Source organism: Sander lucioperca, chromosome 3 (assembly GCF_008315115.2).
Source record: "Sander lucioperca isolate FBNREF2018 chromosome 3, SLUC_FBN_1.2, whole genome shotgun sequence".
In the NCBI taxonomy this organism is placed as follows: domain Eukaryota; kingdom Metazoa; phylum Chordata; class Actinopteri; order Perciformes; family Percidae; genus Sander; species Sander lucioperca.
This window is the reverse complement of record NC_050175.1, coordinates 37,510,380-37,523,297: the sequence shown is the minus strand read 5'-3', so window position 1 is coordinate 37,523,297 and position 12,918 is coordinate 37,510,380. Positions and strand designations below refer to the sequence as shown.

At 39.8% G+C, this 12,918-nt stretch overlaps 1 protein-coding gene across 1 annotated transcript; it reads right to left on the bottom strand.

Moving 5' to 3' along the window:
- Nucleotides 1-3,674: 3,674 nt before the first annotated feature.
- On the bottom strand, nucleotides 3,675-11,564 carry si:ch211-112g6.4 (SH2 domain-containing protein 7). The gene is made up of 6 exons (XM_031323511.2): nucleotides 11,360-11,564; nucleotides 10,600-10,689; nucleotides 10,337-10,502; nucleotides 7,780-8,022; nucleotides 4,827-5,510; nucleotides 3,675-3,808 (listed from the first exon to the last, which is right to left on the bottom strand). The coding sequence occupies exons 1-6, from the start codon at nucleotides 11,512-11,514 to the stop codon at nucleotides 3,764-3,766; spliced, it is 1,383 nt and encodes a 460-aa protein (XP_031179371.2). The 5' UTR covers nucleotides 11,515-11,564; the 3' UTR covers nucleotides 3,675-3,763.
- Nucleotides 11,565-12,918: the final 1,354 nt, after the last annotated feature.

The following is a 12,918-nucleotide window of genomic DNA, read 5'->3' as shown; positions in this document are numbered from 1 at the left end:
TACCGTCACATAGCGAGACGTCTGCCCCCTGGTGGTGACACAGCGGGGGAGGACGTTTTCAGATCATGAGGAAAATGTAGTTAAAGTATTAAACGTATAAAAAATTTTCCCTGTGACTGTTCTATTATAAATTATATCATAATGTTTTATAATATATAATTTGATTAATATTTAATTAGATTTAATTATTACTCATGTATTAATTTAACCCTTGCGTTCCCTTGCGTTTTCTTCACGCCAACCATGCACTTGTTGTCCTCTCAGGTCAAAATAGAAAATTAACAGACATTTTTGACACATTTTTCAATGTTTTATGTCTGGTTTTTTTGTCCCTTTTTTCAATGTTTTATGTCTGGTTTTTTTGTCCCTTTTTTTCAATGTTTTTGTCCCTTTTTTCAATGTTTTTGTCCCTTTTTTTGACTGTTGATGCGTTCGTCCACTACCACCAGTACTGTATACGCGCCACTCACCAACTTATTACCACTACTCTTACACTTATTTTTGGAATTCATGGTCAATAAACCTCTTTTAAAGGAAATTATACCAAATTTTGGAGTCAAAAAGCAGAAATGATGAATTATTTTGACTAATATTGGAGTAATGTAAGTTGATGGATAATCACAGACTGGTTTATGTCAAAGTTTAGTCCGAATACTGTTTAGAAACCGTTTACATTTTTTTCAAATACTATAAAATTAAAGAAAACACTTACAATGTAATGAAAGTATAGTGATCATTAATTGTACTTGCGAAGAGCGTTGTAGGGAACCATCCATGTTATTTTTGGGTAATTTGGTTAAAAACGAACCCCATATTCCTGATACAGACATTTTGATAACGGGTCAAATTTGACCCGAGGACGACATGAGGGTTAAAAGCAGGGTTTTAATTTTGGAGTTGGTTGAGCTGGAGCTCATTTTGAACTATTTACCTTTGATTATTTTCATGATGGATTCATCTGCTGATTATTTTCTCCATTAATTGATTGATTGGTTGGTTGGTTGGTTTGTAAAAATAGTGAGAAATGGCGTCACAACTACTCAGAGCCAAAAGTGACGCCTTAAACAATTTGATCTATGAGTTAGAATCTCACAGACAAACTCTACGAGCAGTAGTGTCAGGTGTCACGCTGACTAAATGAAAATAAGAATCAAGCAACAATTATGCAATTACTTATTTGTAAACAAAGTTGCTCCAAAGAACAAAGAAGTGAAATTGAATACAGGGCAAAAAAACTGAGAAAATGAGACAAAATATAGAAAATGCAGAAAATTAGAACTACGAGGTAGAGCAAATCACCTGTGCATACACAGCAATTAGACCGCACAATGAAAACACTGAAACTGTCTTTGGTATTTTAACTGCATCGTTGCACAATTATGTAACTCTCTGGCACTTTAATTTCTCTTTTTATTGCTGTGAATATTGCACTTTGGATAATATTTTCATTCTAGGTTTCTTGAGGTTATGAATTGCTCATTGCTTGTCAGACCTTCCTATTGTCTTATGTATGTGTGGTATACTGCAGGGATCTTCAACAGGGGGTCCGGGACTCCTAGAAGGGTCCTCAGAGTCAATGCAGGGGGGCCTCCAAATTATTGCTAATTTTTGAAAGTTTTTTTCAAAAATTAAAAAGTCTTAATATATTATTAGCAAATATAAATCCCCACTGATGATAGGCTTACTGGCCTATAGGTAAGGTCATCACTAAGATCCACAGATACAGTTCATCCTGAGGATTCACTGTGCCACATGTATGATTAACATTAAAACATGATTTATAAAATCATGCCAACAATTATTAGGCTATTTGAATAGCTTGATTTTCTATGCTAAAAAGGTATAAATGCTCTAGCTGCCCTACAAGTTATTGTAGGCCCAGTTTAATATGCAATGAATGAATGCTGAATAATGAATACTGACACAAACTTTTCAGTGAGTAATATTGCTTTTAAAATAAAATGAATTAGTCTTTTTTTTATTTAATTTTTTATTGATGCTTAAAGATACAAATACACAAAAACATCATACACTGTCATGGTTTGACATTACAGTTTTCCATACAAAAAACAAGACACATACAACAACAACAAACAAAACAAAAAAGAAAAGAAAAAGAAAAAAAACAACATCATATACAAAACAAAACAAAGAGGAAAACTTGCAGACTGTGTAGAAGAGACACAGAAACCGATCATTTTTTTTGGTTATTTTTAATTATATGAAGTGATTTAAGGAGCAAATCTATTTCTAACTTAAATACCTGGAAGGAAGGCTGTCATTTTTGCAATTTCTGTTTATGAATAAAAAACTTACACTACCAGTCAAAAGTTTGGGGTCACTTACAAATTTCCATTACAGACAGAATACCAGCTGATCTGAGTGGGTGGCTGATCTTTAATGCAATATCTACATTGCCCATTATCAGCAACCATTCATCCAATGTTCCAAAGGCTCATTCCGGTTACTAATCTGATATCATTTTAAAAGGCTAACTGAGAAAACATTGGAGAACCCTTTTGCAATTATGTAAGCACATAATGTAATCTGAAAACTGCTGCCCTGATTAAAAAAACAATGCAACTGATCTCAGCTGGTATTCTGTCTATAATGGAGTGGAATGGAAATTTCTAAGTGACCCCAAACTTTTGACCGGTAGTGTAGCTTGCAAAACAAAAAAGTTCACTAGATAATCCAAATAATCAGGATTATTAAAATAAAAAAGAAAATCTTTTATGCTAAGAGAGTAAGGTGGATCAAAAAGGTGACTATTTAAGTCACTGAGAAATATTTTAGTTTTCTCACATTCAAAAAAAAGGTGTAATAGTGTTTCATCCATATCACCACAGAAGGAACAAGCACTACCTTTGTCTGCATATTTGGCTACAGTAACATTCACGGGGTATTTTTTATGACGAATTTTGAATTGAACCTCTAGGTAACAACCAAGTAAAATAAATTAGTCTAAAGATGTTTGAAAAGGTTTAATGACAAAATAAACAAATGACGAAATACTGAACCACATACAATAACTACAATAATACTATTACTACTTCTACATTCCTGTTATGCAGCAAGTTCCTGTCCCCATGAATAACTTCCTCATACATTTCCTTATACTGTGTCAAATGTTTACAACAAATGGCTTAAATCATAGATTAAGGTCCCCTTTATCACATAAACAGAATAATGCACTTTATTTTAAAACTTTACTGAGCTTTTTTTGGGTACATGTGCTTTATTTTACCACGTCCCCAGCGCAATGTTATCAAGAACTATAAGCCATACAACTATAAAATACTCAAAATATTATTGAAATATTTTATAGGCCATGTTAAACTCTCTGATTTTATGGAATATATAAGGAAGAACTAGATTATTTCTTATTTACCATTACCATCATTTACTGTGTGTCCCTGAAGTCATTTTCTTCCCTGTTAGTTAGTTTCTCACCTTCCAAAAAAAGTCTACAATTCCATAAAGACCATTTTCAGGAAGTGAATAATAATCCAAATAATAGAACGAATTGTCTTAATTTAGTTTATTACAAAGCATTTTAAATGTAAAGGAAAACTACAGAATATACATAATGGTAACTGCTGCTGGATTTGTATATAAAATAGTATTTTTTGCAGTGTTTAAACATCTGGATTCTACATGACTTTCTTTCTTAATAAAATGGACTCATAAAAGGGATTTATTTGTAATACTCATTTCATTTCTGCCTCAATTTACCAAATAACAAACAGTCGCTGAGTTCTTTTTATTTCTTCTTGTAATCGGGAAGGAAATTCTTCCATTTCATATTCTGCAAACAGAAAAAAAGGACAGCGAGTTAAATGAAATATTATTGCTCTCGATGACATCAACAACTCTGATTATTCTTTCTGAGTAGACTGTTCTCATGAACCATTCGTTCATATAACTACGAAACGTAAAGCGCTGTAATTTGTATGTATTCCACGTATTTATAGCTGTATGCACCCAACATATTCTCACTCCCATCGCGTAAAATACGGACGCTTGGTCAGGTGTCTTTGGCGTTGTTATTGACACTAAAAGTCTCCTTTAGCGTCATGTCTAAACGCGCTTTATCTAAACGCGCTGGGTCGGGACTATTGGCGTCACTTTTGTCGCAGTTAGGTTAAGGAAAAGATGGTGGGTGGGCTTATAAAAGGTACGTTTACGTGACACGCGGGACAAGAACGGGACGGTTGGGTTTAGGAAAAGAAGAACAGACGGTTGGGTTTAGGAAAAGAAGAACAGACGGTTAGGTTTAGGAAAAGAAGAACAGACGGTTAGGTTTAGGAAAAGAAGAACAGACGGTTGGGTTTAGGAAAAGAAGAACAGACGGTTGGGTTTAGGAAAAGAAGAACAGACGGTTAGGTTTAGGAAAAGAAGAACAGACGGTTAGGTTTAGGAAAAGAAGAACAGACGGTTGGGTTTAGGAAAAGAAGAACAGACGGTTAGGTTTAGGAAAAGAAGAACAGACGGTTGGGTTTAGGAAACGTGACACGTGGGACACGATCCCCAGTCTCCTGGGTGAAAGTCCTGTGGTGTTTGACCCATCCACCACCCCAACCAACATGTTGCTGTGCTGTTTGTATGCACAATAACAGCGTAATGCATTGTTAACTACTGGAATTGCTAACAATGGCTAACCCACAATGAAAAATCCGACTTGTATGGAATGCATTCAATGACGTCATTCCCAGCTCCGGCTTCCGAGTTCCGAGGTAAATGGAACGCACTACCACACTAGTGTGCGTACATTTTCGTACTATATCGTACCCGTTCATAAGAATGCGTTCCAGGTTCTGACTTACATTTTTCCCCCAGGTTGATTTTGGCTTCTTGGTCTTCACATCCTCCAGCGACTCGTACATGTTGCCCTGGACGACCACAGCCTCCCCAGGGATCTGCTCATAGGTGTTATCAGGCATCCCAGCAGGTGTCGGTATCTGGGGAACCTCAGCATACATGCCGTCTCCCAGCTGAGCTGATCTCCCTCCAGGTGCATCCGAGGTGTGGTACAGCGGGTTGGACTTCAACATTTCCACGTCACCACCCTGCTGTTCTGACCTGGAGCTGCTCGGCCGCGGACTGTCTCTGGGGTCGTGGAGGGAGTAGGTGTGACAGGTGACCCTCTTCGGAGGAGTGGGTGAATAAGATGTTTTGAAAGCGGGACTACCGAGCTGGTTCGAGTACTCGTCATCCTCCTCTTCCTCCATGTTGCTGTTGTTGAGTCTTGGAAGAGATTTGCTTCTGCTCTCCATCTGTGTCAGCTCCGAGTATGTGAGCCCCGGTGGACAAAGATCACCTGGATAGCTCGTGTCAGTGGTGTTAAATGAGTCCCTGTCAGACATTAGCGCTGGGTTTGTGTTTCCTCTGAGTCTCTGCGATCTGTTTGGGTCGGTCTGGGTTTCACTAGGATGGGATGTTGTGTCGGGCAAAGACCCACTCAGGGAGAAGCCAAGAGGAATGCCTCTCTTTGGTACTGGAGGAACAACCTGAAAGACAGGATACCAGAACAGTGAGAATATGGATGACAAAAACAATCTCTCCTCATGGTCCATTTGTAGCAATTGTATCACATGATCTTCTTCAGCAGATGGATTACTTTCTGCATTTTAAAGGATGTTCTTGTTGTGAACAACCAAAAACACCAATGCTCAATACTGTTTGACTTCCCTACACAATCGTTGTTCTCAGCTCCAAGCCCAATGGTTCCTACTGAAAAACATTGGTTAGTTCATTTGTGTAACTGTGTGACTTTGATGAATCCTAACCCTTTGAAACACCAAAGTCACACAATATCACAAACTATCTAGGAGGCAGCGGACAGCGGTAGACCAGCAACTCCCGTGTTCTGCGAGGTAAAATTACTGTTTTTGTCAAAGGAGTCTGGTGGCAATTGAAGAGATAACGGCTTCAGTTCCCCGTCGTAAAGGGCTGTCTGACAGCAAGGCAAAGTGCTGAAAATATTCTAAATATAGCATACAATTACACAGATATAGATGTTTTTAGGTGTTTAAAATGTGTTTAGCTGCTGCACCCGGCCAGAGCAGGACATTAGCGTGTCGGTACTCCTGTCTGCTTCTCCAAACTGGGGGCGCGCCAACCGCCATCTACTGTAGCTAACACACTAGTCTATGTCCACGACAATCCACTTCCGGTATTGCTGCGGTGCCGCCGGAAATACCTCTGTGTACCTTATGAGGACTATGGTTAACTGCTCCTCAGATCTCTGCAGGGTAAATCCAGACAGCTAGCTAGACTATCTGTCCAATCTTCAAGTTTTCTGATGCACGACTCTCTGTCGGACGCCTAGCGCCGCCCAAGACGATTGTGATTGGTTTAAAGAAATGCCAATTAACCAGGGCACATTTTTCTCCCATCCTGGAATGTTTTTTGTGGACTAGCCAGACCCTCCTCCGCAGCGCTGTGGAGGAAGGTCTGGAAATGTGAGACTAATAACACACTTACTATGGAGAAGTAGCTCATACAACCACACTTCAAAACATCTGAACTCTCCCTTTAACACACTAGTTTTTGTATGACTGCTCTAGAGTATTTATGTTACTATTTTATTTGACTGTTATGCACGACTTAAAAAAGTCATACTAAAATCAAATCAGGTTGATTTGTTTTAGTAAACGTCAGACTGGCAGGACTGGCAGGACTTAATCTCTCACATATGACGCAAGCTGACCACTGAACACTCGGATAAAAATCTGTATTTAGAACTCACATGGAATCTTTAACCTTTTTATTGAGCTATTTATTCAGTTGGGTCTGGTGTGTGTGGTTTGGATGTGACTCTCTTTGTGTCTGTGTGATGTCAATGTACGAAGATTTTCATAAACACTCAAATCTGCAATGTTATTTTGACTTTGAATGAAGACAATATTAAGTGAGTAAAATCTAAAATGCAGAACCTTTATTTGTCTTGGTCTCAAGACCACTTTTTGAAGGTCTCGGTTTCGTCTCGGAATTGACTGCATTTTAACTATTGTCTCGTGTGAATTTTTTTTATGCAAATGTGGATCTTTTAGATCAATTCGAGGAGTGCCTATGGTTAGCATTTTCCACGTTTATTCATGTCATGCAGTGTGGGACTTGCATTGGTCTTGGTCTTGTCTCTGCCTCGATACTCCCTGGTCTTAGTGATGACTTTGTCTCGGTTTAGGTGGTCTCAGTCTATATCAACGACGTTTCATTTCTGGGATTGTTCAGGTGCCGCCGGAAATTCCGGCGGGCGTCCCTCATTTCGGACGGATGTCCGTCACCCTCCTCTTTTCTTGTGTTGGCGTTCTAACCTCTGGTGGATTTCTGAGGACTATGGTTAACTGCTCCTCAGATCTCTGCAGGGTAAATCCAGACAGCTAGCTAGACTATCTGTCCAATCTGAGTTTTCTGTTTCCCGACTAAAACAACTTTTGAATGTACACGTTACACCAAAACAAGTTCCTATTTTGCAGCGGCACTGTTGCTAGGTCCAGCACTTTGCCCCATCCAAGATGATTGTGATTGGTTTAAAGAAATGCCAATAAACCAGAGCACGTTTTTCTCCCATCCCGGGATGCTGGACTACTTTTACTTAATTAAGTAAAAGATCTGAGTACTTCTTCCACCTCTGCAAAGGTGTCAGGCATTCAAACACCTTAGAATAAATACAACCTTTTGATGAAGAACAGAATTATAAAAGTGTCTTCGTGTGAAGCTGAATTCTCCAACAAACATACATGCATAATTGATTAGTTCTCATTTCCGTCATACCTGTGAGAGGGACATTGTGTCTACAGACACTGCTCCCGTCAGCTTTCTGCTTTTGGATTTAGCTGGCAGTGCAGGTGGCTGAGCTGCAGGAGAGTCATTTTGCTGCTGAATCCTTTGATTGTTGCCAGGGTTGCTGTGATGATTATGTTTTTGGTCCCAGAGAGTCCGCAGAGCTTGGACACTCACCCCAGGCTTTTGTTTGGGGTTGTAATTCACCACATCATACAGCTCACCTGTGTTTACCTGAAAAGAACCACCGGAGTTATTGTCTCTTCACACAAGTGAGACATGCAAATGATGCAGGCACCAGTCAAATTAAACCAGTGGTGCTGCAATATGGCTCTCAGATTGTGGAGTGTTGAAGTGGAGCAAACAGTGTATTTTGTTTTATATCTGATTCAACCTGTTAAAAATGTCATTAAAATGACAAAACTGTGTTACATTAGAGCACACGTGTCAAACTCATGGCCCGCGGGCCGAACCCGGCCCCTCGCAGATTTTGATCCGGCCCGCATATCAATTTAGGTTCAAAATAAATGTGGGCTTGTGCGCCAAATCAAAGACGGGAATGTTTTTTTTTTTTGATTTGCTAAAATCTATGATGGCTTATGGAACTTTTTTTGCTGACTTTTGTTGGGCTTTATGTCGGGAACAATGCGACAAAAGTGTCCAAAAAAGTGTCCAAAACCAGTGTCAAAAGTGTAAAAAAAAGGAACAAGAACGATGAAAAAAGTGCTAAAAACATCAGAAAAAATGACAAATAAAAAAAACCTGACTAAAACGTTGGAGAAAGTTACAAAAAAGACGAAAAAAGCAACAAAAGTTGAAAAAAAACTACAAAAATGATGAAAAATGCAACATACAGTGAGAAGATATTTCACTTTTTCAATTAAATAAAAGCATGTCAATAAACTCTACATGTCTGGCCCTTGATGGTGATTCTCTTTTTCTAGTGTGGCCCTTAGTGAACTTGAGTTTGACACTTCTGCATTAGAGTTACGAGACCTCCAAACCATACGACCATATAGGTCGTTTGTTTCTACCCTCTAATAGGCCTACCACATACAGGGTAATATAAATTAGCACCCCTAGTGGTAAACCAGAGAGTGTAATGGTTGCGGTGTTAAACACTGAAAAGGTCACAGTTTGGTTTAGGCACAAAAACTAATTAGTTTAGAAAAATGTCATGATTTGGGCTAAAGTCAGACACTACTGTACTTCCAGTTATGCACAGGACGCAGAACGTGACTAAACTCTGTTTGTTCCGTAAAGTAAAAAATAAAACTTGACTCGAACCTTCCTGGGTGAAAGTCCTGTGTTTTTTGACCTATCCACAACAAGAATGTATTATAACCTTACTTCCTGCTTTGCTCCCGTCATAACTACTACAGCCACTAGAAGGTGCCGTCACTATAAACGTAAATAAAAGTACTTATTTAGGCGTTTTTTCGGTGAAGGACAGTCTCTAGGGTTAACAAATGCACAATGCACAAATGCAATCAAGCGTTGTGCTTCAGGCAACAAAAGCAGCTATGAAAGTAAATGATCTGCCATACAAAAGAACAGACATGTGCCTCCTCAATTATTTCATGGCAACAGATTAAAAAGTCATTTTTCTCACATACTCATACAAAGTCATTGCTAGCCTCACATACTAGCTTTTGATGTTCTTCCTTGAAGGCGGGTACTCTGTTGAAGTTTAAAACTATTGGATCTGCCCAGAGCCACTCTGGATCTACCATAACCAATTGCTGGTTGGCTATGATGTCGGCTTAGCTTCGCTAGCGTTCGCCTTAGCCAACCCGATCACCACTAACGGAGCGAGCTGCAAAATCGAACTTTTCCCGAACCCGGTGGGGAGGAGGGCCACAACATCACGGCCACCAACACAACTCAGCAAAGATTGTTCTTGCTCGGGCTTTAACTTCTGGATATTCGGCAGCGTTACAACAACGGACCGAATGGCTTCACTCGCATATTTCTCCGCCGCCATTACGGAACTACAACTCAAATTAGCGCACAACCTCAACGTCATCGTTCTCAGCCACTCCCTCTGTTCGCTGATACGACCGGTAAAGATTGGCCGGAGGAAACCCGTGAATATACCGCAAACCCAGACGATGTACTGAAGGAAAATGAAAATTGAGTGGAAGTACGTAGGAGGGCAGAGCCAGGCTACTGCAAGGTTTCCATGCATGACAAATTTTTCGGGTGATGGATACAGAAAAACGCATACGAAAATTTCAGACTCAGTGTGCAAGGACCTTCAGGGTGCAAGGATCTTAAAGCTATAGTGTGTAGTTTCTGTCTCCCCCATGAGGCGCGTCCACATGATACAAGCCTTCCATGAACCCGCACCGCGCTCGAGTTTCTGGACGCCACAGTCTTCTGAACATAGCCATACTGAGAAATACAGAGAGAGGTGTGTGGAGCTGATGGTCTTAATTAGCTTTGTAGCAACTCATTTGGCAATGGCTTGAATGTAACGGACGTTCATTAATATCAAAAAGTTACGCACTAAAGCTTTAACACTTGCAACAAACAGGCCCCTCCTCACCTCATAACAACTGGAGGTCAGGTATTCTCCAAAGGGCTGGATGGGGCTGACTTTGTAATGCTCTATCAGCTCTGTGAGACTGCCGTATGTCTGACAGTCTCCTGATATGACGAACTGTCCATCTGGATTCTGGGTGATGACAAAATGGCGACACCTGTCGAGGCCCCTTTAGAGGAAAAAAAAAAAGCACGACCAGTGAGATGATTTACAAAAGACAGTAAAGAGGCAACTGGACAATGTTTATCAGACTTGATTTTCCTCACTTGTAGGACAGGATGTAGCCGATGGCTTTGTCACTGAGGCGAATGAGGAAACAGCCCAGAGCTTTATCTCTCAGTAGATCTTCCGTGTCCCTGAGGCCGAGACCGAGACATTAGAAATTAGATTCAAAAATAATGCTGCTGCCATGTCATGAAACCTCTGTTTAGTGATGGACTGGACAAAGATCTACGGACGATACATTCATTTCTGTTACACCCAGGGTCATCGATCCTGTCAAATAAATAGATTTTTCACTCTGCAAACATTCTTTATGTCTGTTTCCTTAAAGCAAGACTATGTCACTTTTGTAATAAAAAAATATGCCCTGAAACATTAAATCAATCAAAAGTCGAATTGTCTTGCTTTAATGCAAAGCTAATGTTATAAAAACCTTTTTTGAGATGGAGATAAGATACTCTACTTTTACTCCACTACATTTCCTAAATAAAATGTATACTTTTACTCCACTACATTTCCTCCTCAGCATCTTAGTCACTCGTTACTACAAAATATAATCAGAACAAATTTGTTACACTGGAAATAAGCAGGTTTGCTCCTAAATTGCCAAGATAATGCACGCTCCATTCCAGTTGGTGACCTAATGGCTGTTTGTTGCCAAGCAGCAAAAACACCAAAAACAAAGGCCAAAACTAAAGATGAAGAGGAGGAGACTTCTATTTTAAAGTCTTAAACTTCCACAAGAAAACTCAGACTTCTCTTCTCTCTGTCAACACTGATTCTATAGTTGGACTCTTTGCTTACTTTCGTGCAGCAAAGCCTTGAAACCAGTCGGGGAAGTTTCCGTTAGGGTTCAGGATGAGCAGTGCCTGAGTCTCGGTGAACCACTTGAGCACCAGCTCCTTCAGGCCTCCCTCTGAAGTCTCCATGTGCAGGTCGACACCCGACATCTTCTCCATCCTCACAGATTTGTCAGGAGCTGACAGAGTCGGGGCTGCACACGTTATACGCTCACATAACTCTCTACAGGAAGACCAGGTGCCTCATTTGACTATTTCCTTTGGCCGTTTCCCTCATCTAAATAGTGGTATTGTTTCAGTTTATCTACCAAAGACTCCTTTCATTGGGTTGCCAATTTCATTTTACTATCTGTGTTCCTTGTCCCAGGTTGAAATTTAACAGCTTGATCACATAGTAATTAATATTTTAGGAGCTGATGGAACTAAAAACGTGTGTGTGTGTGTGTGTGTGTGTGTGTGTGTGTGTGTGTGTGTGTGTGTGTGTGTGTGTGTGTGTGTGTGTGTGTGTGTGTGTGTGTACGCGCACCCTCTGGCCCATCCCAACAATGTTAACTATTCAAATTTAAGGTTAAGATGTGGGCAGCCATTCAGGCATCTGGAACCATATTCATTTGGCAGGTAATTTGGTCAGAAACCATAGTAGGCCACTGGTAAAATCTTGACCTGATGATGGCACTAGATGAAAAGTCAGGGGGTCACCAAAGTTACAAACTTGTAAATTAATTGTGGCAATGTTTAAAGGTGCCCTGCCACACGTATTTCATTACTTTGTGGTAATGTCTGAAGTTCTACCATGGACTCTGTAACATTTTTTGTGGAACAAATGCCTTGGTTACCTTGTTTCAAGCCATTCTAGCGTGGTATAGAAAGCCTGCAGGAAGACTCAGCTCGATTTGTGCCAGTTCTCATTAATATTCAACGAGCTAAGCTGCTTGACACTGATTGGCTAACAGCTAGCCAATGAGAGCCTGGCTATCAGCATCCTTTACCCAGCGCAACTGGGCGAGCTCATGAATAGTAATGAGCTCAGGCAACACCACGTCAGACTGACCAGCTTCTGTAATTGGCCTGATTTCTCCGCTTATTTCTTTTCAGTGGCTAGAGCTGACAGAGGAGGTAGCAGTTCATTTTCACATTTAGACCTAACATATTTCAAAAAAAAAAAATAGAGGTAAAAACTGTTTTGTGTGGCAGGGCATAATGTTTGTTTTCATGACTGTTTAAAAGCCCTTCCAGGGACGGGCATTGGAAATTAACAATAGCTATAAATGCTGTAATGCTGTTCATTGGAGATTAGTTGAACAAATGTCTAAGTCTAAGCATCTGTCCCTATTCAAATAAAGTAATTAAGATTCTTCCTCTGGGGAACATGAATATACGTAGCAGATTTCATGACAATTTAGCCACTATAGGTTTTTAATTTTTTTGTCAGCAATATATATTATTTCATGTTGTCTACAAAAAAAAATATTTTTGTCCAAGGGATTTGAAACATGGCGTTCTGACTTGCAAGTTGCCGTTTGATATTAGTTGTTCTAAAAACTTGGTAATTAGTTGTAAAGA

Coding starts and splice junctions, on each gene's coding strand:
- si:ch211-112g6.4 (XM_031323511.2), bottom strand. CDS start 11,514: ATGGAGAAGATGTCGGGTGTCGACCTGCACATGGAGACTTCAGAGGGA. Junction 10,503..10,599: donor GGCTACATCCTGTCCTACAA/GTGAGGAAAATC, acceptor TTTCCTCTAAAG/GGGCCTCGACAGGTGTCGCC. Junction 5,511..7,779: donor ACACAATGTCCCTCTCACAG/GTATGACGGAAA, acceptor CCTGTCTTTCAG/GTTGTTCCTCCAGTACCAAA.